The 27,697-nt window shown below is 40.7% G+C and overlaps 1 protein-coding gene across 1 annotated transcript; it reads right to left on the reverse strand.

Annotated features, from left to right (window-relative positions):
• Nucleotides 1–677: 677 nt before the first annotated feature.
• LOC132826513 (uncharacterized) lies at nt 678–27,492 on the reverse strand. The gene is made up of 8 exons (XM_060842478.1): nt 27,411–27,492; nt 21,531–21,884; nt 16,376–16,759; nt 10,615–10,962; nt 6,399–6,512; nt 3,291–3,330; nt 2,115–2,176; nt 678–997 (listed from the first exon to the last, which is right to left on the reverse strand). Exons 2-8 carry the CDS (start codon nt 21,808–21,810, stop codon nt 972–974), a joined length of 1,254 nt encoding a protein of 417 aa, XP_060698461.1. The 5' UTR covers nt 21,811–21,884; nt 27,411–27,492; the 3' UTR covers nt 678–971.
• Nucleotides 27,493–27,697: the final 205 nt, after the last annotated feature.

Genomic DNA, 27,697 nt, shown 5'->3' on the forward strand with positions numbered 1-27,697 from the left:
ATTTGCTTCCTGAAGGATATTAGTGAACCAGATTTTAACAAAATAATAATTGATGATAATTCAGATGGTCGCCATTACAGAGACAAGGTTTCAATTCCAGCTTTAGTCATTAAATGTAAATTTCACAAGTTACGTGGTGAGAATTGAACCCCCTCCTTCCCCGAGCATAAACTGATCCTCGTGCTCTCCACAGCAGCTACTGGGAGTCATTTGAGATTTGTGACACCCACCTGGACACTTTTCCTTGATCCATGTAGAAGCAGCATATAGACTGGTTGCGAACAGCTCAATACAACAAGGAGTGTAACCAGTCATTTAGCCAGGTGATTTAGGAAGTGGGAAATGGTTCTGTACAGGATCCATCCAGAGTCAGCAACTGAGGAGAAGATTTTCAACTCCATTGCTCTCTTAACAATCTAAAGAACCTGATCAGCTTCCTTTTGGGAATGGTATGACACAGGTATAACACGCCAAACCAAATCCACCGAGCTCTGGATTCACAACACAATGAAAAGCAAGCATTCATCGATCCTTAGACTTGCTGTGTTGTTGTGATGAGCCATAAAAAAATACAGATTGTGGACACCAAATTTTACATTGAAATTAACAATTTAATATTGTGAATGTAACCTACCATAGCACAGATAAGCTATAACATAATGTAATTAATATGCACCATGTAGCCCAAGCTGCTTTGATAATTAACATGCAATCAGACATCACATGCATAGTCATACAGACTCACGCACAAACGTAAGGGAAAAATTAAAAGATAAAAGAATTGCAATTTTGTAGCTCAATAACCATTTTAACAATCAATGCTTCCATGAAACCTTTGGACACTGGTTATATTACAGGCACATAGGACTGCATATCTTTCTTGAATTCCAGTCACTGGTCAATGCAGCTTCTGCAGATTTCCGGAGACTTTTCTTTATGTCTCACAGACTGGGACTCTTTTCACAGATCTTTCAACAAGTTGATGACTGGAGATTACCTAGGGAGAGAAAAACCAAAAAAAAACTTAGTTGGGAAGTTTCCAAAACAAAATTACAATTTCCCTCATCCTGCAAACCATTAACTCACACTCCCATCCCAACCGTGCAACGATTCCAATCAGGGCCACTTGGTTATGTTTTTCACTTCTATTCTCAACATATGGCCAGCACCGATTCTGACTTGATTAACCAAGCCAACGCCAAACAGTGGTCAGTACCTAAGCTTAGACCCAACTCAGTTCATCTACAGTGTCCTTAGAGCAGTAATTAACCAGCTATTAGCTGCTCCAAGGAAGCTGATGCCTCTCCTCCTGGCTGATGTAGAGTGTCCTGCCTCAGTGCTGATGGTACTTACCAAGGATCAAAGGACAAGGGAAGCAGCTCAAAGTCTCCAGGAAGATTTCCCTGAAGAAATAGATGTCAATGCATGGGGACCTCTCATTCAAAAGAAACTGACTTGGAGAAAACTCCTCTATGAATTTGTTGAGAACACCCAACAGCAAGGTAAGTATGGAGAATGAATTGGAGAAAGGAATGTCAATGGGATCAAGGCCAAGGACCTCCTGGAAACACCTATCAAATGTACAATTGGAGAAGTGGCTCTCGGATCAGGCTTATCATCTACACAACGACTCACAGAACCCATGACCAGTGACACAGGATTTCCTTAGTAGATGACCATACTCATCAGCTAGTCATTGCTGATGATAACAAATTGATATGTACTATTCTTCCAGGCCAGATTCCAACAGCAAACATTTCCCATTTGTTCTCTCCTCTTTTGAGAAACAAGCTGATGTTCAAAGTGAATATTCAATTCTCAACTTTAACTCACTTCCATAACTGAGGAACAATGAGGAAACTCAAAAAAAAAGTAGAGACGGTCTCAACAGGAAACACATTGCTTTTCACTCGGTTACATTGAATGGTCAGTAAGTTAGAAAGTTCGTCAATCAAGGGAGTCAACCCTTGCAGTCAGTACATAACCTGGACAGTGACGGTGACACTCTGCCACTACATGTCTGTCCAGGATTCCCATTGTATTTATGCTTCACATTCTCTCTGTTACAGTGTCTAAAATGGACATTGATCGGTCAGTTAGAGTACAACTAGTACCTGGTTCAGATGGCTGTTGGGCCTGAGCAGTCTCAGGAATGCTGGACGAACCTGGATCATTTCTGAAAAACACACAAGGATCATGAATATACCAAGGAAGCAAATGGTAAAACCCCAGGACGCAGCTAAAAGCATCATGTGTTTTTTGATAATTCCGATCATGGGGGTCACTGACTGGTCCTGGTTACCCTTGAGAAGGTGGTAGTGAAATGTCACTGGGTCAAAGTTCTGGAATTCCTTCCCTAAAGGCACTGTGGCTCTACCAACAGCACGTGGACTGCAGCAGTTGAAGAGGGCAACTCACCATCACCTTCTCAAGGGCAACTAGGGATGGGTAATAAATGCTGGCCCAGCTAGAGATGCCCATGTCCCTCTGTGAATAAAAATGATGTTCAGACTTAGACACCAATCTCCCACCTCACCCTTGAATAATCCATCACCGGAAACTGTCTTAATTTGGTACCAGAATGTGACTGGCACTCATAGAATCCATGGTTTAGTCAGCAGCTGTAACACAGGGATGGCTTCAAAAACTGTCAGGAATCACAGTGATAAACGAATGATTCCAGGCAACTCTAGGTCAGCTTTGTTCAGCTAGTTACGGGATAGGGAGGAAGAGTATTGGAGATGAGAGGCAATTCCTGCAGGGGCTTCTCATCTGCTGTAACTTTGGAGATGTCACGGGGCTTGGAAATCTTGGAAAAAGAAGAATGATCAGGAAATTACATCCCCATCCTGTGAAAATACAGCTGCTTGGAGAAAATAGTAAATTTCACAAAAACTGCAAGTGACAACATTTCATTCTTTTCCTCCATAAAACATTCATTAAAACTCAAAGTATCTGCTGTGATGAAAATGAGCAACTTTTTAATTTTACATGAGGGTGAATTGCAGGTTAATTTGGGAAAAGGGTAATCACAGGTGAATCTGGAGGTGGAGATTTGCAAAAAGCTGGAAATTGACAGATTCTGATCAAAACGATGAACCTGTCATTTACTTCAGTCTGTTGAGATCACTCTCCCACTCTGAGTTTTTGAGCAGCTTCTTAAAAGGACAAAGCATATTAGCAGCTCATCAGCAATGGGCTGCATTCTGTCTGTGAGCAAGAGTGTTCAATTCAATCCTCAAACAGAACATTTCTGTCATCAATCTTGCATCAATCATTAATTATCCTACCTTCTTGAAAATGTGATCAGCTCGATTTGCCGTGGAAACCCTAAAGAGACAAAAGTGATTGTTAAATGTTTGTTGTGTTATGAACAAATTTACTGCTTTGTCTCCACAGTTGGAAGTGTTTCAAGCAAAACCATGACTTCTCAACAATCTACCCAAAATGCATGGTTTGGACTGAACTCAGAATGTTTTGTGATACTTACACCCTTTATTCAAGTGTGTCTGATGTAGCTCAGCCTAACATCTGTAATTTACCAAGTCAGGTTAGAGTGTTTTAAGATGATCAGTGGGAACAAATGATCAGACGTAGGAAGGTGTGTTGCCTCAAAGAGCAGAGACAAGGTAAGAGAGAATATTGTTGTAATCCCAGTTATTACTGGACAAGTCACAACCAGACACACAACCTGGCTTGCTAGATAATATTTACATATTTGTTGGCTTATAATGAAATTTTCTCTCTGTGAAAGATAAGTACACATTACTACACATTTTGCTTTAATGTAAAACAGAAGTTTATTCAGAAAAAAATGAAGATGCAATAGAATAAATCAAACTACCTACATCTGATAAAAATTCAAAGATTTTAAAGAAGAAAGCATGATCCAAATAGTGCCAAAACACTGTTTGTAAATTATAAAACAATAAAAGCTTTTTCATTGTACCCAAACATATTCACTGGTGCAGTGATCAAAAACACAAATTGCATAGTACCCAAAAATACTACTCATGCTACACGCTCACCACAATACTTGTTTATATCACTTTGGTAGATTTAAGCCATTGCAATTTAAACTTGTCAGTTGAAAATGCACATAGTTCTTCCTGGAACTAGATACAGCTAAGTTTAAGTGCACTCAGTTTTAAGTAACTTCTTCAGGGTTTTGTCCTTAGATTTGTAGTCTGTTACTAACACTAACTCTTCACTTTAAAGTAAAATAGTTCAGTATGCCCTTCCCTTCTCATTAATGAAGGTAAATACTGCCATATTCATCAAAGGATTTCACAGGACTATTCAAACAGAGCAAAGCTAAAAAAAACCTTCCTCCAAACTATGGGGATATCCTTGAAGCTTTCAAAAAAAGTTCCAGAAATTTCTAAAAAAACGTTGATGGTCCTTTTATTTATCTTGCTGGGCCATAAAACAATCTAAGATAAACAAAAATCCATCAATTCTAAAGTTAGGCCTCAAATCTGTTCTTAGAAGAAATCACCAAGACTACAACAGTACTCACAAGTCAGTTATTAATCTTAGACATGCAGAAAATCAACATGCTACTGACTTTAAAACAAAAAAAAACAAACTTAGAACAAATAATAATAAATACTGCAAGCTGGTTGGGAGGGTGAACTGCGAAGAGGATACAGAGATACTTCAGTACAATTTGGACAAGCTCAGTGGAAATTCATTGCAGTTGAAGGATAATGTGTTAAGTATGAGGTTATCCACTTTGGCAGCAAAAACAGGAACAAGACAATTTGCTAGAATTCCCTAGGTCCAGGGAAGGACCATTCCATTCGAAAATTATGAATGCAACTCCTTTATTCAAAAAGAGGAGGAGGCAGAGAGCAGGAAATGACAGGATAGTCTGCTTATCCTACAGAGAGAAAATGTTAAAAGCTAATATTGAACATGTTATAGCAGGTTACATCGTTGCAATAAAAGATGCTGCAGAGAAAAGACAACATTAGGATACACCGTGCTTATAAGTCCAGAAGGCCATTGATAACGTAGAAAATAGGAACAGGAGTAGGCCATTCAGCCCCCTATGTATGCTTTAATATTCAATATGATCATGATTGATCATCCATTTCATGACCTTGTTCCTGCTTTCTCCTCATACCATTTGATTAATTTAGCCTGAAGAACTATATCTAACTCCTTCTTAAAAATACTCAATATTTTGAACTCATTTGCTTTCTGTGGCAGAGAATTCCATAGGTTCACCACTTTCTGGGTGAAGGAATTTCTCCTCATCTCAATCCTGAATGGCCTACCTCATATTCTTAGACAGTGACCTTTGGTTCATGACTCCCCAGTTATTGGGAAAATCTTTCCTGCACTAAGTATAGTCTTATCAAAATTTCATATGTTTCCCTGAGGTCCCCACCCTCATTCTTCTAAATCCTAACCGATCCAATCTCTTGTCATATATCAATCCTGCAACCCCAGGAATCCGTTTGAAAAACCAACATTGCACTCCCCCGCTCGTCATAAAATCCTTCCTCAAATAAGGATACTAAAACCTCACACAATACTCCAGATGTGGTCTTACCAAGGCCCTATACAATTGCTGAAAAACATTCCTGCTGCTGTACTTAAACCTCTCAATTTGAAGCCAAATTGCAACCGACAGAGATGGGGAGGGAGAGGCCATAAAGATAAAGATAACAATTTGAACTTCGCAAAATGACATCATAGAACTCAGGAGTCTGAGGTCTACAACATTGCTGAGATATCCTGGATGTTCAATTTGATCAGCTAGTGCAAAGATAGATCATGAGGTCAGCCCCAAAACAGATCAGTGCCTGAACATTGCACCCACTGCACAGGCCCGAAGAGGAGTCCATGTTACCATTCCACCCCTAGATGTAGCTCTGTTACTCAGACTATCTGCCTTCATGCAGCAACCTCTCCAAATTTATTTTAACACTAAAAACACATAGGGGAATTGTTTTGATTTGCAGCTTCCTTTCTGTTTAACTGAGATTCTGTGCTGAGTGAGAATGAATGGAAAAGGTGTGGTCTGTTGGGATTTTGTCAAATGGGATTGAATGAAAAGATATTTTGGTGCATTGAGTTTCGACAGTAATAGGGAGTAGAATGGGGATTGATCCAGAGTTCAATAGAATTGGTTTGAATGACTTTGCTTGTGAAACAGCCTCAGTGTTCAATCACTCATGGGAAAGCTCAAACAGGAGACAGATACCAGAGAGTGGCTGATACTACCAAACAGGCCACCTATACCCATCCTCCACCATGTCTGAAAAAAAGCCAATGTTTTCAGAGAATGTATTGAAGAGGACAGAGTTGGTGAGGGAAAATTAATGTAGGATCATCATTTGTTGCAGAACCATATTGTTTTATTTTACCTCGTGTTCTACAGAACCCACCTCCTTTCTTCCTGAAGGCAATGAAGATGATGACACTGATGATGATGATGATGAGGAGGACGATGAGCAATGAAATCACCAGCGGATTTACAGTGGTGGGCTCAGTCTTCTTCACTGTAATACAGCAAGAATGACATTGGTCAGTAATATCTCAGTGCAGTGAAACTTATAGTAGGGTTACAGAACATGAGATTAAATGTACAAACTGGACATTCTCTGATGGAGCAATCCAGTTAGTCCCTCTTCCCGGTCCTTCCCTATAATCCTCTAACTTGCTCCTTTCCAAAAACATCCCAATTTGTCTTCTGAAAGAGCCCGCAATGAATCTGTTTCCACCGTCCTTTTAGGCAGTGCATTACAGATCAGTGCAATTCCTGAAAGAGGTGGCTGTTTAATTCTGTGACACAGAATATAGTGTTAGATAGATATTTTAAATCATTCCTAGATCTTGTGCTGACTCATCTGGCCCTACTTGGGCAAATGGTAAAGGCTGCATTTAACTCCAGCTCCCCCCGGATTGAGTGAGTGAAGAATTAGCAATAGTGTCCCCTCCTTGGTGTTCCTGCACCCCAGATGGTTCTATGAAGGAATTAAAAGAAATTGCTGGAGAAACTCAGCATCTGTGGACAGAAAGTAGAATTAAGGTTTTGAGTCCAGTGACCCTTCCCTAGAACTAACAATTGCTAAGGGCATGGGGGGAAATGAATGAGAGGATAGGAGGAGACAGACCCCAGAAGGTGAGAAAGACAGTTAGGCAGACAAAGGAATGGATAATGGTTTGCCAGGGAGAAAGACAATCTGATAATGGGGACCAAAACTAGATAAAACAGCCTGGGGTGTGGAGTTGGGGAAAGGACATAGAAGGGGGTGTTCAGGTTCTAAAATTACTGAACTTGATATTGAGTACTGAAGGCTGCAGGGTCCCCAAGCAGAAGATGAGATGCTGTTGTTCCAGTTTGCGCTGAGCCTTGCTGCAACACTGTAATGAGCCTGTGGCAGGGACAACAGGGTGACTTTTCCTGATGCTATTTCTGGTGTATCGGTCAGTATCAGATGGTCTGTCCAGTTTCATTTTTTTACCTTTGACATTTTGCAGCTTCAGTATCACTGAGTTGTTTGCTTGGCTATTACAGAATGCAATTAATAGTCCATCAGCTTGCTGTAGGTGTGGTGTCATGTGTAGGCAGGGCAAGGGACAGAAATCATGGACCTGGTGCTATTCCTTGCCCAGGCTCGAACCCAACCTAGAGAGCTCTCACCCATTGCCCTGACCTGACACAATAAACTCGGTTATTGGACACTGATGTACCATCCACCCCTGTCTTGTGCCCTACATTTAGGCCAGGCCATGTGAGGATGGAGATTTGATTCCCTAAAAGGCATGACTGAATCAGAGATGTTTTTTCCAAATATCAGCAATGGTCAAATGCACCCATTAGATTAGGTTTTCATTTAAATTTCAGATGTTTAAAATTTTATATTCTGCTATAGTGGGATTTGAACCCATAGCCCCAACTTGGGTTTTGTGGTTTAGTAGCCCAGTGACAGGAGCAGTATACCACCACTTCCCTTTATACACCATGTGTGAATGTAAAGCTAGGATAGGTTCCACATGGCTGTGATGCCTCACATCAAATGGACACTGGGGGAACGTATTTGCACTGATGGAACTATTCCTGATGAAGGTGTGTATAATTTAATTGTCACCAAGAGGGACACATTAGATTGTTGCACCTTCCTGCTTGAGAAGATGAACTCAATGTCAGTATAGTTTGGGGTTGTTTGGAAATTGAGCTGAATGTTCTGACATCAGAATGCACCTTAAAGGATCAGCACATCAAATTATATTAAATATTTTAAAAGTCAAATTTGAAATACAAAACAAAAATACTGCAGATTCTGGAAATTTGAAATAAACAAAAATACTGCAAACACTCAGCAGGCCCGACAGTATCCGTGGAGAGAAACAGGATTAACATTTTAATTAGAGTATCATATAGTCATAGAGATGTAAAGCAGGGAAACAGAACCTTTCAGTCCAACCTGTCCATGCCATCCAGATATCCTACATTAATCTCATCCCATTTGCCAGCATTTGGGCCATACCCCTCTAAACCTTTCCTTGTCATAGAGTCATGAGGTGTACAGCACAGAAACAGACCCTTCAGTCCAAGTCATCCATGCTGACCAGATATCCCAACTCAATCTAGTCCCACCTGTCAGCACCTGGCCAATATCTCTTCAAACCCTTCCTATTCATATAACCGCTGCAAATGTGTTGCTGGTCAAAGCACAGCAGGCCAGGCAGCATGTCAGGAATAGAGAATTCGACGTTTCGAGCATAAGCATTTACTATTCATATAACCATCCAGATTCCTCTTAAATGTTGCAATTGTGCCAGATTCCACCATATTCTCTGGCGCTCATTCCATACATGTACCACCCTCTGAGTGAAAAAGTTGCCCCTTAGGTCTCATTTATATCTTTCCCCTCTCACCCTAAACCTATGCCCTCTAGTTCTGGACTCCCCCACCCCAGAGAAAAGACTCTGTCTATTTATCCTATCCATGCCCCTCATGATTTTATAAACCTCTGTAAGGTCACCCGTCAACCTCCGACGCTCCAGGGAAAACCGCCCTGGCCTATTCAACCTTTCCCTATGCTCAGATCCTCCAACCCTGGCAACATTCTTGTAAATCTTTTACGAACCCTTTCAAGTTTCACAACATCATTCCAATAGGAAGGAGACCAGAATTGTGCTCAATATTCCAACAGTGGCCTAACCAACGTTCTGTACAGCCACAATATGACCTCCCAACTCCTGTACCCAATACTCTGACCAATAAAGGAAAGCATACCAAACGCCTTCTTCACTATCCTATCTATCTGCGACTTCACTTTCAAGGAGCTATGAACCTGCAATCCAAGGTCTCTTTGTTCAGCAACACTCCCTCTGACCTTACCATTAAGTGTATAAGTCCTGCTAAGATTTGCTTTCCCAAAATGCAGCACCTCACATTTATCTAAAATAAACTCCAACTGCCACTTCTCAGCCCTTTGGCCCATCTGGTCAAGATCCCGTTGTAATCTGAGGTAACTTTCTTCGCTGTCCACTACATCTCCAATTTTGGTGTCATCAGCAAACTTCATGTATCCATCCAGATGCCTTTTAAAAGTTGTAATTGTACCAGTCTCCATCACTTCCTCTGGCAGCTATTTCCATGTGTGCACTACCCTCTGCAATAAGACGTTGTCCCTTACATCCCTTTTAAATCTTTCCTGTCTCACCTCAAACCCTCTAGTTCTGGACTTCCCTAGGCTGGGGAAAAAGACCTTGATTTATTCACTCTATCCATGACCCTCATGATTTTATAAACTTCTATGAGGTTTCCCCTCAGCCTATGATGCTCCAGGGAAAGTAACCCCAGCCCATTCAGCCTCTCCCTGTAGCTCAAACTCTCCAACCCTGGCAAAACCCTATAAATCTTTTTCAAACTTTTCTAAGTTTAACATCTTTCTTACAGCAGGAAGTCCGGAATTGAATGCAGTATTCCAAAAGTTTGGAATACCAATGTCCTGTACAGCCACAACATGACCTCCCAACTATAATACTCAGTGCTCTGACCAACAAAGGCAAGTGTATCACTACTTTATCTATCTGCAACTCCACTTTCAAGGAACTAAGAACCTGCACTCCAATGTCTCTTTGTTCATAAACACTTCCCAGGACCTTACCATTAAGTGTATAAATCCTGTCTTGATTTGCCCGACCAATATTTCAATAACCTTTCACCAGAAAACCAAATCTGTTACACTCTCACTGTACACCCTCTCTAGACTAATGACTTTTTAATCTTCATTCAGTTACAAGGTCAGGGTGTCATTGGCTGGGCCAGCATTTATTGCCCATCCCTACTAGTTAAGAGTCAGCCACATTGCAATGGGTCTTGAGTCACATGTAGGCTGGACCAGGCTAGAAGGGCAATTTCCTTCCCTAAAGGACATTACTAAATCAGATGGGCTCTTACAACAATATGTAGTGATCACACATAGTCATCTTTCAATTCTTACTTTGAGAATTTTATTGATTTCAAATTTCACCATCTGCCAAGGTAGGATTTGAACCCTGGTCCCCAGAACATTATCTAGGTCTTTGGATTAACAGTCCAACAATAATACCACTAGCCATTGCCTCCAGCGTAGAAGAATTTCTTACCATGTACCTGCAGCCGAGTGTCTTTCTGGATCAGATACTGAGAATTGAGTCTTGACCTGTATTCTACATGACACAGGTAAGTGTGATTGTCCCTCACACTCAGCTGGTTTATCCTGGTCGAGGCGTTTCCCTCCTCTGGGTTCCCGATGAGCTCGTACCGATTTCCACCGTGTCCAGTTGTCCAAGTTCCCTGTGATTGGGCTGTAAATGTAACGATGTGTTGGTAGGGCTCCTTCCTCATCCAGGTAACAGTGGTCAGGGTGTGGGAGTCCCAGCTCCTGAAGATACAGGGTAAAGTAACTGAATCTCCCTCTGTCCCACTCACCACTGAGACATTTCCCTGAGTAGCTGAGGAAAGGACAAACATCAGGATGGATGAAGTCAGTGTGCAGAATTTCTAGTTTAAGTTTCTTACAATTCTTTCAACTTCACAATGAAATAAGTAATTAAATATCCAACACATGTTTCTTGCAGGTCTGAACCAGGCTTTTATAGACTCCTAAAAGACTCACCATGATGAAAATCTCTCATTCTCGATCTCCTCATTTTGCGTCTCCTAATCTTGAAATTCTTACAGATTGGAAAATTCACTGAGCCCACCCTAAATTCATTTGTCCAGGACACAACATCCCTCCCACCTTCACAAAATATGTGGATTATTGTTCCCCAGTCTTATACTCCACCTGTGTGCCTTCACTCTGTCCAGAAATCCTATAACAATGATTGAACACATGTCTGCGTGAAGGGAAACATTTCTGATATTAACCTGAACGTAACTTTTTCCTAACTCAAACCATGACCTGTGCCATGAACACAGTTTGATTGAATTCTATTCAAGTTTAAAATTTCCTGCAATACTCACTACCTCATCATGTGGTGGGGGAAAGGAATTAGCCCTATGCTGTACCACCTTTATAAATTAATCATCCTTTGAAAGAGGGAGTCTCTCCCCATCTCCATCCTAATGTGAAATGAGTTTCAGATTCCACCCACATCCTCTCAGGATCTACTCCCTCAAGACCCCTCAGGATCTTGCAAGTTTCAATAAAGTCACTTCTCAATCTTCAGCAACAAGTTGACCCTATCTGACTCTGAACCAATCAGGATGGGCAGGTAACAACACTCTGAAATTCTCAACCAATAGGAGTCAGAGAGGTGGCTTTTTACTTATTTTCGGCCAAGGAGACCTTATGTTTCACAATGTGTTTACCCAATGAGGGATTGGGAAGCATTTGGCCTATCTTGTCCTCAACCAATGCCAATCGACAAAAAAGGAGGTAATTCTGCCTACCAGGTCCTTGCTACCTCATAGAAAAATCACTCAATTCCACCAAGGCGTGCCAGTTTATTCCCTTCAAGTGTCTGCCTGGTTTTCTTTTGAAATCAACGACTGCTTCCACATGTACCTCCCTTGATGTTGGTGACTGTCAGTCATCAGCATTCACTGTGTAAACATTCCTCTCTCACATTCCCTCTGCACCTCTGGCCCAAAATCTAAGATCTGCATCCTAGTCCCAAATGCTTATGAATAGACCTTTTGCTTCTCTATTTTCTCTTTGACTGCTATTATCTTCTTGCACTTCAGTCAAAACACCCATCAATTTCCTTAGCTCCAAGGAGAATAATACTTGCTTCTCAAACCTTGTAACTAAAACAAGTCTCTGACCCCCACCTGAAACTTTCACAGGCCATCCCTGTTATAAATCTGGTAAATCTCTGCACTCTCTCAAGAACTTTCAGGTTCTTCCTCATGTGTGGTGACAGACCTGGACACAATACTTGAGTTGAGGCATAACTGAAGCAATACTAATGTTTACAGTTGTGCAGCCACTTAACTGAAACATCAAGATGATGGGGCATAAGTTTAACATGAAAGCCAGTGGGATCAGAAGGGATTTGAGGAGACCCTTTTTGTACAGAGAAGGTGGTTGAAATTTGGATTGCACTGCCTAGGAGGGTCTGACAACATTTAAAAAGTACTTGGATCAGCAGCTGCAACTTCATAACATTGAAGGCACGGCCCGAATGCTGGAAAATGGGGTACGTGTAGATTTAGGGATTTTTTTCTTTGTTGGGATCCAGCAGCTAAAGGGCCTCTCCTGTTCTGTTTGATTCTATGATTCTATGGATCGGCACACAATATGTCGAGACTGTGGTGCTGGAAAAACACAGCAGGTCAGGTCAGCACATCATATGAATGGAGATAAGAAACAAAAATGCAAAGAAGATGCTGATAGGATGCTAATCCAAAAGCCCCATAACAGGAGCTACACGGTGGGAAACAAAGTAAGTCAGGAGATAGTAAGAGCATGTAACAAAGGTAGTACATTAATCATGTACATTGGGATAATCAGATTAGCAGAGGGAGCCATAAAGAAGAATTCATAGAACATATTCAAGACAGTTTCTGAGTTCAATATGTTGTGGATCCATCAAGTAATGAGGCTATTTTGGATTTGGTGATGTATCATGATTCAGGTTTAGTCAATGATGCCAGAGTGAAAGATACCCTGAAAACAGTGACCATATTATGTTAGAACTTATTGTTCAGTTTGAAAGGGAGAAAGTTAGGTTGGAAGTAACTGTGCTTAGCTTATAAAAGGGTAATTATAAATGAATGAGGACAGAACTCGATGGAGCGGGCTGCAGAAGAAGTTTAGCAGTAAAAATGGCTAAGGAACAATGACAGGCTTTTAAGGAAATAGCTCATGGCTCACCGCAAAGTTGTTACCCAGTGAGGAGAAGCATTCTAGGAAGTTGATAAGACAATCAGGATTAATGAGAGAAGTTAGTATAGCATCAGGTTGGAAAAAAAAATACAACATAGCAAACATTCGTGGTAAAACGAGAATTGGGAAAATTTTAACCACCAACAAAACATGATGGAAAAATAATAAAGCAGGAGAGAATACACTTTGCAGGTAAACTAGCAATTAATATCAGATCGGAGAGCAAGACTTACTTTAAATCAATAAAAAAGAAGAAAAAAGCTAGAGTGAACATAGGGCCCTCAAAGGATAAGTGTGGGAAATAATAATGGGGAACGAAGAAATTGCAGAGGCGTTTTCACAGTGGAAGACACTAATTTTGTCCCAATTTTAATAAATATTCAAGCAGTTAAAAAAAAAATAAATACAACAACTATCGTGAGAGGAAGAAGTGTTAGGGAAAGTGATGGTGTTAAGGATGAAGTGGGCCCCTGGACTTGATGTGAAGCAACCTGGGATATTAAAGGAAGTGGCTACAGAGACAATAGATGCATGGGTACCAACCTTCCAGAAGCATTAGATTCTGGAAAAGTGCTAGAGAATTGGAACTCTGCCAATATAACATCTTTGTTTTTAAAGTAAATGAGATAAAAATAAAACAGGTAATCATAGACCAGTTAGTTAATGCCTGTTATTGTGAAAATGTTGGAGTCTATTATTAAGGTTATAATCATTGGGCATGTAGAAATGGATAATATGATCAAGTAGAGTCAGCATAACTTCATGAGGAGGAAATTATGCCTTACAAATTTACTTGAATTCTTTGAGGTGGTTACAAGCTGGATACATAAAGGGGAATGAATGGATGTTATATGTTTGGATTTTCAGAAACCATTTCACAAGTAGCAAAACATTAAACTCCCTAATAAGATTAGATTCAATAATGCTGGTGATAGTATATTAGAATGGATTGAGGATTGATTAACTAATGGAAAACAGAGTGTTGGGATCAGGGGGTGGTTTCAGGCCAGCTACCTGTAATTAGTGGTGTGCCTCAAGGATCTGTGCTAGAACCACATTTATTTCCAACATATGTTAGTGTCTTGGATGAGATACATGAACAACTGTAGCCATGTTTGCTGATGACAAAAAAGTAGGCATGTAATGAGAATAAAACAAAGTAGCTGCAGAGAGATATAGACAGATTAAATGAGTGGGAAACACTTGGCATGTGGAATGTAACATAGAAAATGTGAGATTACGCATTTTAGATGGAAGAAAAAAGGAGCTGAATATTATTGAAACAGAGAAAGCCTGCAGAAGGTGACAGAACAGAGGGATTTGAGAGTTTCATGAATCACATCCAAGCTCAGCAGGTAGTAGGTAAGCTAAATGGAATGTTGACCTTTGTTTCAAAAGGAATGGAATGTAAAAGTAAGGAGGTTTTGCCAAGTGCTGGAATACTGTGAATAGTTTTGGTCCCTTTTCAAAGGAAAGTTAAACTGGCAGAGAGGTTTCACTAATTTGATGCCAAGAATGGAGGAAAGAGTCTGAGAAGATTGGGTCTGTACTTATTGGAATACAGAAGACTGAGAAGTGACTTCATTGAAACATAAAAGATTCTTTGCATATTTGACTGGGTAGATGCAGAATGATTGTTGATCTTGTAGGAGAGTCTAGGAACAGAGGGTATAATCTCAGAATGATGGCAGAATGATGGGTTTATGTCAATGCTACTCCTTTAACAAGGTTATGTTGTCTTTATCTTTTTTTCAGTGAGGTCGTAAAATACATAGACTCTGAAAGGTCTGAGTTTGAAGAGTTTCAGGGTCAATTTGATTGTAGCTAACCGATATTGCCTCAAGCAGAAGGCTTTCAAGTTAAAAAAAAAACTTGTACAATGAAAGGGGCGTGGCCAGTTCTCCCAACTCAGCCTCTCTGGTTTGGTTTAGTTTTTAGCAGTTGTGTTGAAAAAGCTGCTGGACTCAAAGAAACAGGTCCAGGTTGGTCCTCTCTCTCTCTCTAAGACCCTGTGCTTGATTTTACCTTTTGTGCCAATGGGTGTTTATGGGGATTGTTGTAAGTATTTGGAACAGCATCATGAACTTGTGATAATCTGTTGGGGTTTTGGATAGGTTAAGTTATTCGGTCTTCTGCTGTCTTTAAATTCTGTACTCTTGAAATTAAATTCTATTTTGCTTAAAACTATGTAGTTCAAACCCCTGTGTCCCTCCTGGAATATCCATGTTACACCTACACAATAGGCAGAGTTAGGGTCTGGGTTATTTTCTTGAAATGTTTGAGGGGGTCTGGCCTGGACCAAGACAGTTGCACATTTAAGACAAGAAGAATGTCGTCTCCAAGAAGGTAATGAATATTTGGACTTCTGTGCCACAGACAACAGTTAATATTGAGTCCTTAAGTATAGTCAGGGTTGAGAGAGACCAAGTTTATTCAGTATGGGAATCAGTTGTGGAGAAAAATCAGTGAAGTGTAATTTGATGTTTATTAGTACACTCACTATTGAAAGGTGGAACAGGGTCAATGGGCTGACTGGCCTTCTACAATGCTTCAGCTGCCTCAGTTCTCAACACCTAGTTTTTGAAGCCTGTGAATCCCATTTTTTTTCCAATCACTCTTTTACTATGTCCTGACATCTTCAAACACCGATGCACACAGACCGCTAGCTTCCTTTTTCTAGATACATCCTTTAAAACTGCATCCTGGATTCTACATTGCCCACAGGAGCATGGAGGCAGTGGGGACCTTGAAGCATGGATGTTGGTGATGTTCTGTCTGCTTCCTATAACAGACCACTGAAGCCTGTACAAAGATGGCAAAGGAGTGGGTGCGTGAGAGGATGTGGGCGGTTTCAGAAATGGTCTATAAATCCCAGCCTCATCTCTCTCCCTCTTGCTCTCTCCCCTCTCACTGCTTCCTGCCTCAGACCAACTGAAAGAGCCAAGAAGCCAACCTGAATGCTCCTGGACCAGGTGGAGCCTCTCTTCATTGAGCTGTGAGGGCAGAGGTAACACTTAAACATTCTTTCTTACCTTCAATTTCCAGCTTTGTTGGAGACTGTGTTTGAAAACTGCCAATGTTGAGCTCCACACGACACAGATAGGGACCAGCATCCTCCTGGCTCAGTCCATCCATCATTATTGAGATGTCATTGTTGCTGAGGTTCCCCACGAATCTGAATCGATTCCCACTGTCTTGCTGAGTCACATTCTCACACAGCTCACCCTGGGAATGGTCTGTTTCAGAATATGTACACTTAAAGATAACACCTGTGTCAGATTTAATCCATATCACGGAGCCAATGAGTGTGAGATTGGTGTCAGGGTGGGTAAAGCTGCAGGGTAAGACAGCGGTTCCTCCTTCCTCAGCCCTCACTCCATCCGCGACTGTCATTGACCAACCTTTAACAGAATCCTCTGTCAGGGGAGAGAAAGAGGCAGGGGATATGAACACAGCACTGGGAAGGATATCAGCGTGCAGAACTGAAACTGAGACTTTGATTTGAGTCTGTTATTTAGTTGAAACAGGATTGGCATTTGTAATGAGAGGCAGTGGTAATGTCTATTCATAAGCAATCCAAAGTTTCAGTACCCACCTTGGCAGCTGCTGGAATTTCAATTCCGTTATTTCATTTGTAATTAAATGGTAACCATGAAACCATCGTCAATTGTTGGAAAAAAATCCATCTGGTCGACTGATATTTTTTAGAGAAGGGAAATGCCATTCTTATGTGGTCTGGCCTAATTGTGACTCCAGTCCAACAGCAACAGATTTGACCCTAAAATGCCCTCAGAAATTCCCAAGGGAGACAGTCAGTTGCACAAAACCAGGACAATGAATGTCATGACTGAACAGGGAATAGTGTGTCAATAACCATGTCTTGCTCTTCCACCCATTGTCAGTAACTGTTCAAATGTACTAAAATCCCAATGAGATCACCAACACCCAAACTGCTTGACTTATCACTACTCAGAACAGTAGGGAACCATATCAGCAATCTTCAGTTAAAATAATTCCATCAATTAATTTACAGTAATAACTGCAGTGACCCCTGACCCCCACCCCCCAACAAACACAGACTAATCACAATTAAGACAGAGAAAAGATAAACAGTTCATATTTCTACCAAGAATGAAAAGAATAATATAGGCAGGGTAAATAAAATTCTGAAAATCAAAGAACTGACCACAAGATGGAAAAATCTTTCTCTGTCACTGTCCCTTCGGTTTTTTGCCATGATGCATTGCTGCTCTCTGTGCTGTGAGACTCAATGAGTAATCAGGTGAACTTAAATTTTTGCTTATCTTTCTTTTCAGCTTTCTCAGTTTTTCCATCCTTATTTCCATGGTGATGTGGGAGCGGGAGAGATGGCTGCTTTCTGTCTGTAGGATCTAGATGTTTTCTACATTCAGCAGCTGTGTTTACAGAGTTTTTGGAGAGGCTGACAGGTGGGATGTTTTTCATCAGAAGATTGAAAGCTATCTGCTGGGTGATTTGTGCAGGAGTCATTGTTCATTTGTTCAGCGAAGTGGGTGAATTTATTGAAGGTTTATACATTTGATTTTTATTCAGATTTATATGCTCTTATTTTTTTGCATGCTTAGTCTAATTTATATATATAAGCTCTTGTAAGCTGCCTATTTTTCAGCTTAATGACATTGAGGGCATACAAGAGACAGAGTTAAGTGGCTTGTAGATTTAGAGAAGTCATAACACATCAGGATCAGTCAGATGGATGACTGTCAGGAAAGGCAAAAAGGTAGTTCAGAAGATTTCCGTTGGTATATCTCTCCCAAAGAGATATTGAATTTTGGGCCCTATTGAAAGGATAGTCTCCCAGAGGAATATAGAAGACATCAGATCTTGGGCACTAAGAATGAATTTTATGTTTGGTGGGTTTGATAAAATTTAAAAGAATATTTGCTATAGGGGACTGTCCTGTCAAGGGCATAGACAGGAGGTTCTGCAGCAGTGAACATGAATCTAGGATAGTATGTTGCTTTCCTGATATCAAGAAAGGGGAGAATGTAAAAGCAGAAGTTATTGTGTACATTGATAGGAATGGCACATTTAGGAAAAAAACTAAGGCTATACAGAGTGAATATAAGAGGTTAGGTAGAAGATTGTAAAAACAGATCCTCAAAAGTAGAATCTTTGGTTTACTCCCAGTGCTAAGCTCAAGTGAGGGAAAAAAGGATAAAGGAGAAAAGACTGAAGAAGTGGTGTAACGCTCAGGGAATCAGATTCTTGGATTACTGGAAATTTTTTTCTAGGTGGAGGGATCCTAAGCAGCAGAGTAAATAGAAAGTTAGATGAGGATGGTTTTGAATCTGCAAACAAAAACCAAATTAATTTGAAAAGACAGACTAGAGCAAGTCAGAGAACAAAGTAAATCTGAAGAATTAAACTAAATTTATTTCAGTGCAAGGGATCCTACAAGTAAGACTGATGAACTCGGGGCATGTATGAGAACATGGGATTGGGATGACATATCTATTACAGAAACTTGGCTGAGGAATGTACAGGACTCGCTGCTCAATGTTCTGGGATTTAGATACCATCAGAAGTATAGAAAAAGAAGCAAAAGAGGAGGAGGAATTTGGTTTAGCTTGAGGAAAATATTATCGTTGTAAGTAGAGAAGATATTTCTGAAAAACTCAGTAAGTGCAAAACTTGACCTTCTCTTGAGTAATAAGACAGAGCAAGTAATTGAAATGATAGCAGGGGGACACTTATGCTAAAGTGATCATAATTCTATTTGTTTTAACATAGTTATGGAAAAGGCTAAGCCTTCTTTAAAAATTAAAGTTTTTAATTGGAGTAAGGAAAATTTTAATTGATTGAGACAAAATTTGAGTGGAATAGAGTGTTCACAGTAAAGGGACGTATGATAAGTGTGAGGCTTCCAAATGTGTGGTAATAATAGTTTAGAGTCTTTATGTTCCTGTTAGATTTAAAAGTAAGGATGGTAGGATAAGATAACAATGGATGAATAAAAATGTTGAGGTTCTAGTCAAGTATAAAAATGAATCATACCTTCGATGTAAATAACTGAATTCAAATGAATCTCCTGCACAATATAAAGAATAATTGTGGGTTCCTTTCCAGAAATATTTGTATCACCTAAAAAATTCTGTTGGGGTGTTGAATGACCGGGAAGTGGCTAATGTCGTGCCTTTATTTAAGAAGGGATGTAATGAGGAGCCAGGGAGTTACAGATATGTGAGTCTGATGTCAGTGGTAGGTAGGTTGTCAGAAGTGATTCTGAAAGATTGGATTTAAGTGGAGAGGCAAAGAATAATTAGGGATAGTCAACATGATTTTGTCTGACAGAAATCATGTCTCACAAACTTGACTGAGTTTCTTAAAGAAATAAACAAGAAGATTGATGAGGGCAGAGCAGTAGACATTGTTTACTTATACTTTCATAAAGCCTTTGACAAGGTTCCATATGGTAGACTAATGAGAAAAGTTAGATCATGTGGGATTCAGGATGAGCTTGACAACTGGATAAAAAGTTGGCTTATTAGCAGAAGACAGAGACTGACTGTGGAGGGCTATTTTTCAGACTGGAGGCCTGTGACTGACAGTGTTCCACAGGGATCGGTGCTAAGTCCACTTTTGTTTGTCATTTATATAAATGATGCAGATGAGAATATAGAAAACACAGTCAGTAAGATGTGAATGACACCAAAAATGGTGGTCCATTGGACAGTGAAGAAGGTTATCTGAGATTATGGAGAGATCTTGCTCAATTGGGTCAATGGGCTAAAGAGTGGCAGATGGAATTTAATTTGGGTAAATGTGATGTATTGCATTTTGGTAAAACAAGCAAAGGCAAGACTTATACAATTAAAAGTAGAGCCTTCAGTAGTGCTGTAGAACAGAGAGAGACCTTGGCTTTCAGGTTCATAATTCTGTGAAGTTTGCATCATATATAGATAGGATGGTTAAGAAGCTATTTAGCATGCTTGTCTTCATTGTTCAGATGTTTGAGTATAGGAGTTGGGACGTTATGCTGAGGTTGTACAGAATGTCGGTGAAGCCTCTTCAGGAGTACTGTCCAGTTCTGGTTACCCTGTCGTGGGACGGATATTATTAAGCTGGAGAAGGTTTTGTAGAGATTTACCAGGATGTTGCTGGGAATGAAGTGTTTCAGCAATAAAGAGAGTCTGAATACACTGGGACTTTTTTCACTGGAGCATAGGATATTTCAGAGGTTTATAAAATTATGAGGGTTATAGTTAAGGTGAATGGCAGGTGTCCTTTCCCTAGGGTGGGGCATTTCAAGACTTTCAGGTGAGAGGAGAAAAATTTTAAAAAGACATGAGGGGCAAATGTTTTTTTATATGGGCATTGGCTCATGTGTAGAATTAATTTCCTGAGGAAGTGATGGCTGTGGGTACAGTTACAACATTTAAAAGCCATTTATATAAGTACATGAAGAAGAAAAGTTTGGAAGGATATGGCCAGTTGTATGCAGATGAGACTAGTTTGGATTGGAGGCCGGTGACCAGTAGTGTTCCACAGGGATCGATGCTGGGTCCACATTTGCTTGACATTTATATCAATGATGTGAATGAGAATAGAGAAAGCATGGTTTGTAAGTTTTGAATGATATCAAATTTGGTGGAATAAATTGGAGGGATATGGTCAATTACAGGCAGATGGAACTTTATTTGGTAGTAAAATAGCCTTTATTGTCATGTGCAGTCAATGAGTGCAGTGAAAAACTTGCATTGAAGGAACTATTCCTGATGAAGGTGTTAACACTTTCATTGTAACCAAGAGGGACACATTAAACCATTGCAACTTTCTGCTTTAGGAGATGATCTCAATATCAATATAACTTTAGGTGGATTGGAGATTGAATTGAATGTTCTAAGTGTGTCAAAATCTTTCCATACTGATATCAGAGTGCACCTTAAAAGATCAACACATCAAAATACATTTAAAAAAATCAAATGCAAAACACAAAAGCAAGATACTGCAGATGCTGGAAGTTTGGAAAAATGAATCAAATGCTGTAAATACTCAGCAGGCCAGACAACACCTGTGGAGAGAAAAGGTTAACATCTTAGTTCAATGACCTTTCATCAGAAAACCAAATCACAAGAAAGTTCACAGAATCTTTTACATTCTCATCATGCCCTGTACAGATGGAACAATGTGTGAATGGCTTCTTACCGGGTATGACATGCACCCGACTCTCTTTCTGGATCAGACACTGAATATCTTCGTGTAATGATATGTATTCCACCACACACAGGTAAGTGTGATTGTCCCTCACACTCAGCTGGTTTATCCTGGTCGAGGCATTTCCCTCCTTTGGATTCCCGATGAGCTCATATCGATTTCCACCATTTACAGTTATCCAATTTTTTTGTGGTTGGACTGTAAATGTAACAATGCATTGATAGGGCTCCTTCCTCATCCAGGTAACAGTACTCAGGTTGAGATGGCCCATGATCCTGAAGGAACATGGTAAAGTAACTGAATCTCCTACTGTCCCATTCACCACTGGGACATCTCCCTGAGCAGCTGAGGATAGAACAAACATCAGACTGGATGAAGTCAGAGATTAAATTTATGCATTCCTTTCAACTTCACAATAAAATGAACAATTCAAACTCCACTCATATCTCTAACAGGTCTATCCAAGACATTCCCCTCCAATAGTCATTCTGATTAAAATGTCTCCCCACCTCTCAATTTAAGGATCTTGATCACAAGATGCTTGAAGATCAGGAAATCCATTGAACCCTCCCAAATTCATTCATGCAGAACCCTTCATCCATTGCTCAAAGTTAATGTTCTTTAAATAAGGTCAACTATTTTATAGCCTTTCCCAAAAACTCTGTCCAGCAATAACATTCAAAATATTGATCACGCTCTGTGTGAAGGAGAACCCCCTGGTGTCATTCCTAATGTGACCATTCACCACCTCTTACCTGCAACCTTTGAAATAAATACAGGTTAATTTAAACGTGTAGTCCAGATTACATTTTTCTAAACTTGTCTCAGTATTTTGGGTGCAGGTGGAGGGATAATTCAACCATGTGGCTCTTTGCTGCTTGTACTTTAAAGGTGAGTTGAGGGATGGACTGCTTCCTCATTCCATACGTTAAACAGGTAACCCTTATTTTCAAACCAGTTCATCTTTTGCTCACAAGAGTAAGTATCCTCTCAAAATCTGCCTGGTCAAGTCTCCTCAGACCCTTCTTTATTTCAGTAATGTCTCTTTTAATATGTTTTATTTGGTCATGGTTGTCGCTGATTCAGGTTATGTGTATTTATTGTCCATCTTGAGTGCCAAGGAGAAACTGTCTTCTTGAAATGCTGCAGCCCTGAGGTGTAGGGGTTACCTGCAGTAATTTTAGGGATGGAGCTCCAGGATTTTGACCAAACAATACTGAAGGAATGGCAATATGATAAGAATGGAACCAGACTACCCTGTATTGAGTGAGGCAGCAAAAACAATGAGCGCAGTCACAGCTGTGTCAATCCTGTAAAATCCTTTTCATTAACATCCTCCTCATTAACATCTGGAAGCTAGTGCAAAAAGTGGAAGAGCTGTCTCACAGACTGGTCAACTAACAGCCTCACATAGGCAAACTCATGGAATCATAACTCACAATGTCTCAGGCACCACCATTGCCATTCCTGGATATATCTTGTCCCATTGGCAGGACACACCTGGAAGAAATTGAGGCACTGTGATACACATTTGGGAGGGGACTGCCCTGGGAGTTCCCAACATGAAGTCCCCAACTTAAAGATAACATTGTTAGCCCATGGAACCACAATCTGTAAACTCGTGATCCATGTTAACTCCTCACTCCACCATTCCCATCAGACTGGGAGATCAATGAAGAGTCCAGGTGAGTATGCTGTGAGCAACATCAGGCAAACCTAAAAATGTGAGGCCTACACGCTGAAACTAGAACCTTCAGGATTTGTTACTTGTTACAGCCAGAAACACCACACAATAGAGCCATCACATAACCAATGGATCATATGGCTCAGCTGTCCTGAATGGTGGTGGACAATTGCTGTACTAGCTGGTTCAGTACAGTTACAACACTGGGATTTCCTTAACAATTTGGAAAGCTGCCTGGGTATGTCATGTACACAAAAAGCGAAGTGAGTCTGATTAGGCCAATTACTGATCTTTCCGTGCACTCTCGATCATCAGTGGAGTGATGGAAAATGTGAGTGACTGCCCTTAACATCAAGGCCACAGTCAAGCATGTGAAGCATCAAGGAACCTGAGCAAAACTGAACTCAATGGGAATTGGGGAAGAAACTTCCATTGGTTTGAGTCATACCTGGCACACAGGAAGATGGTTTTGGTTTTTATAGGTCGGTCATCTCAGCTCCAGGATCTATCTGCAGAAGTTCTTCAGGGTAGTATCCTAGGCCCAACCATCTTCAACTGCTTCATCGATGACTTTCCCTCCATCAAAAGGTCAGAAGTGGGGATGAATATTCACTGATCAACATGGGATGAAGAACATCACCACCTACAAGCTATCCTCCAAGATGTGCACCATCCTGATTTAGAAATATTTCACCATTCTGTCAGTATCACTGGGGCAAAATCCTGGAACTCTTTTAACAACTGCATCATGACGGAATACAGCAGTTCAAGAAGGCAGCTCATCATTCCCTTCTCCAGGGCAATTAGGGATGGCCAATGAAGGCTGACTGAGCATGTGGTGCTCACATCCCTTTGAACAATTGCAAGATAAATATAGTTCCAAGTCAGGATGCACAGCCAGGGTGGTGGTGGAGGCAGGTACAACAGAGGCATTTAAGGGACTTTTACATAAGTACGTGAATACACAAGAAATGGAGGGTATGAACCAATAGCAGGCTGAAAAGATTAGTTTCATTTGGTGTCATGTTTGGCACAATATTGTGGGCCGAAGGGCCGTTCCTGTGTTGTACAGTTCTATCTTCTATGTCCTGAACCCTCATTGGATGAGCATGTCTCAGGGTGAAGGAACCTTCAGCTCACATTGGCTGAATGTTGCTATCTTCTCTCTCTAGTGGCTGAGGTGAAAATGAGGGGAGCTGCCTTCTCCTGAAGTTAATGTCCTTGTGAACTATTCCAATCCTTGGCAGATTGTGAAATTTGAATTGAAAATGTCTGGAACTAAAAACTAATTGCATAATGAACATGTTTCCATCATCATAAAAGAAAACCCATCTGGGCCATGCATGTCTCTTAGGGAGATCTGCTATCATTCCCCTGCAGTGATGTTGACTCTTAACTGCCCCATGAATGGCTCACTGAGTTCTGGACAAGGAATAAACCCAGCAAGTGAATGAAACTGTGGCTCTAAGAACAGGTCAGAGACTAGGTATCCTGTAAATTAACATATTAAGGCCTATTGATCAGTCAGGAGTATGATGGAATACTCCCCACTTGCCTGGAAGAATGCAAGAAAATATATTGCTGCTCTGTTACGGTCATGGGGTCAAAATTCTGGAACTCTGATCCTAACACCATTGTGGGAATAAAAGTTACTACAAAATACATTGCAGTAAGGCACCAACACTTCCTCCATCAACACCTTCTAAATTAGTGACCTCTACCATCATGGTGAAAATCAGCAGCAAATACATATCATCTGCATCCTCTCCAAAGCCTCCACATCCTTTCTGTAACTTGGCAACAGAACTGAAAGCAATACTCTAAGTGTGGCCTAACTCTAAGTGGCACAGTGGTTAGCACTGCTGCCTCACAGTACCAGAGACCCGGGTTCAATTCCCACCTCAGGTGACTGTCTGTGTGGAGTTTCCACATTCTCCATGTGTCTGCGTGTGTTTGCTCCGGTTTCCTCCCACAGTACAAAAATGTGCAGGTTAGGTGAATTGGCCATGCTAAATTGCCTGTAGTGTTAGGTGTAGGGGAATGGGTATGGGTGGATGGCGGGTCGGTGTGGAGTTGTTGGGCCGAAGGGCCTGTTTCCACACTGTAAGTAATCTAAAACCAAAGTCTTATAAAGCTGCAACATGACATTCTGACTCCTGTCCTCAATTATCTGACCCATAAAAGAAAGCATGCCATATGTCTTCTTTACCATCCTGTCAACTTGTGTGGCTATTTTCAGGGAGCTATGGACTTGAATCACAACGTCCTTCTGTACATCAATGCCTTTCAGAGCCCTGCCATTAACATTTGATCTCCCAAAGTGTAATCACACCTACCTGGATTAAACTCCATCTGCCATTTCTCTGCCCATATCTGCAATTGATCTACATCCTACTGTATCCTTTGACAACATTCTACACTATCCATAACTCCACCAACCTTTGTATCATCTGCAAACTTATTAACCCACCCATCTACATTTTCTTCAAAGCCATTTGTTTATGTATCACAAACAGCAGAAGTCCCAGCATGGATCTCTGTGGAACTCCACTAGTTACAGACATCTAGCCTGAAAAACAACCTTCTACCACTGCCCTCTGTCTTCATTTGACAAGCCAATTCTGAATCGACACAGCCAGGTCTCCATGAATCCCATGCATCTTAATTCATTTAAACAATATCCACTGCTCTACTCTCATCAATCACCTTCATCACCCCTTCAAAAATGCTCAATCAATTTAGTAAAACATGAATGATTTTTCATAAATAGACCATGCCTTTCCAAATATGCATCAATCCTATCGCTAAGAATTCTCTCCAATAGCTTCCCAACAAATGATGTGAGATTCATTGGTCTGTAGTTTCCTATATTATTCCTATTTCCCTTCTTGAACAGAGGAACAACTTTCGCAACCTGTCAGTCCTCTAGGAACTATTCAGTGGCTAGCAAGGATAGAAAGATCTCGGTCAAGGTCCCAACAATCTTCTCTCTTGTCTCTCTCAATAACATGGGGTAGATACCATTAGGCTTTGGAGAGTTATCCACCTTAATGTTCTTCAAGAGATGTTCTTCTTTCAAAATGCCCTAGCATATTAGCACTCTCCACACAAATCTCACCATCCTCCATATCCCTTTCCTGGGTGAATACTGATGCAACATGCTTATTTAGAGTCTCATCACATTCTCTGCTTTCAAACACAAGTCCCCTCCTTTATCTTTGAGTGGTCCTATCTTCTCCATTATTATCCTTTTGTTTTTAATGTAGCTATAAAATGCCTTGGAATTCTCTTTAACTTTACTTACCAAAGTAATTTCTTGGCCCCTTTTGCTCTCCTAATTTCTTGTTTGAGTACTTTCCTGCTTTCCTTATATTCCTCATGGGCTCTGTCCAATTTTAGCTTCTTAAACCTTAATACGTTTCTTTTTTCCCTTTTGACTAAATTCACAGCTTCTCTTGTTATCCAATGGTCTCTTTTCTTGCTATCCTTATCCTTCCTCCTTCCTGGAACATGCTGGTCTTCAACTCTCCCCAGCAGGTCTTTAAACAGTTCCCACATGTCAGCTCTTCCCAATTAACACTCCCTAGCTCCTGTCTAATACTGAAGTAATTTGCCCTTCCTCAATTTAGTACCTTTTCACAAGGTCCTGACTTATCATTGTTCATAGCTATCTTAAACACAAGGTGATTCGATGACTGTTACCAAAATGCTCTCCCATTGAATGGTCAGTTACCTGGCCAGGCTCGTTAGTCAAAACAATGTCCACTATAGCCCTTTCTTAAGCTGGACTATCAATATACTGTTCAATAAACCCTCTTGAATACACTTAACAAATTCTGCCCTGTCTAAGTCTCTTCCTCTAAGGGAGTCCCAGTCAATACTGGTTCTTCTTTCTTCACCCACTGCTGATAGAGCAAGGTTCTCATTGGTAGGGACGTTGGAGTTTGAATCCTCAGTGATGTTTTCTCTGTTACCTATTCCTAGTTTGAACACAGCAAATGACTGAGCGTGTGAGTCTGCGGGACATTGCAGAAATGATGGTGGAATGGTCTATTATTACTGCCTCCTGCCTCAGGCCAACTGAAAAAGCCCTGGATAAAGAGACTACCTGAGAGCTCCTGGACTAGGTAGAGCCTATTCCCATTGAATTATCAGGGCAGCGACACCATCTGAACATTGATCCTCACCTATCACTTCCAGATATGTTCCTCTCTGAGTTTTAAAACTGCCGATATTGAGCAGCACAAGACACTGGTAACGACCAGCATCCTTCTTTCTCACTCCCTCCATCATTATTGAGACATCTTTGTTGGTGAGGTTCCCCACGAATCTGACTCGATTTCCACCATTCTGCTGTATCACATTCTGACACAGTTCACCCTGGGAATGGTCTGAACTGGAATATGTACAGTTAAAGATAGCATGTGTGTTAGACTTCATCCATATGATTGAACCGGTGAGTGAAAGATTAGTA

Source organism: Hemiscyllium ocellatum, chromosome 2 (assembly GCF_020745735.1).
Source record: "Hemiscyllium ocellatum isolate sHemOce1 chromosome 2, sHemOce1.pat.X.cur, whole genome shotgun sequence".
Taxonomy (NCBI): domain Eukaryota; kingdom Metazoa; phylum Chordata; class Chondrichthyes; order Orectolobiformes; family Hemiscylliidae; genus Hemiscyllium; species Hemiscyllium ocellatum.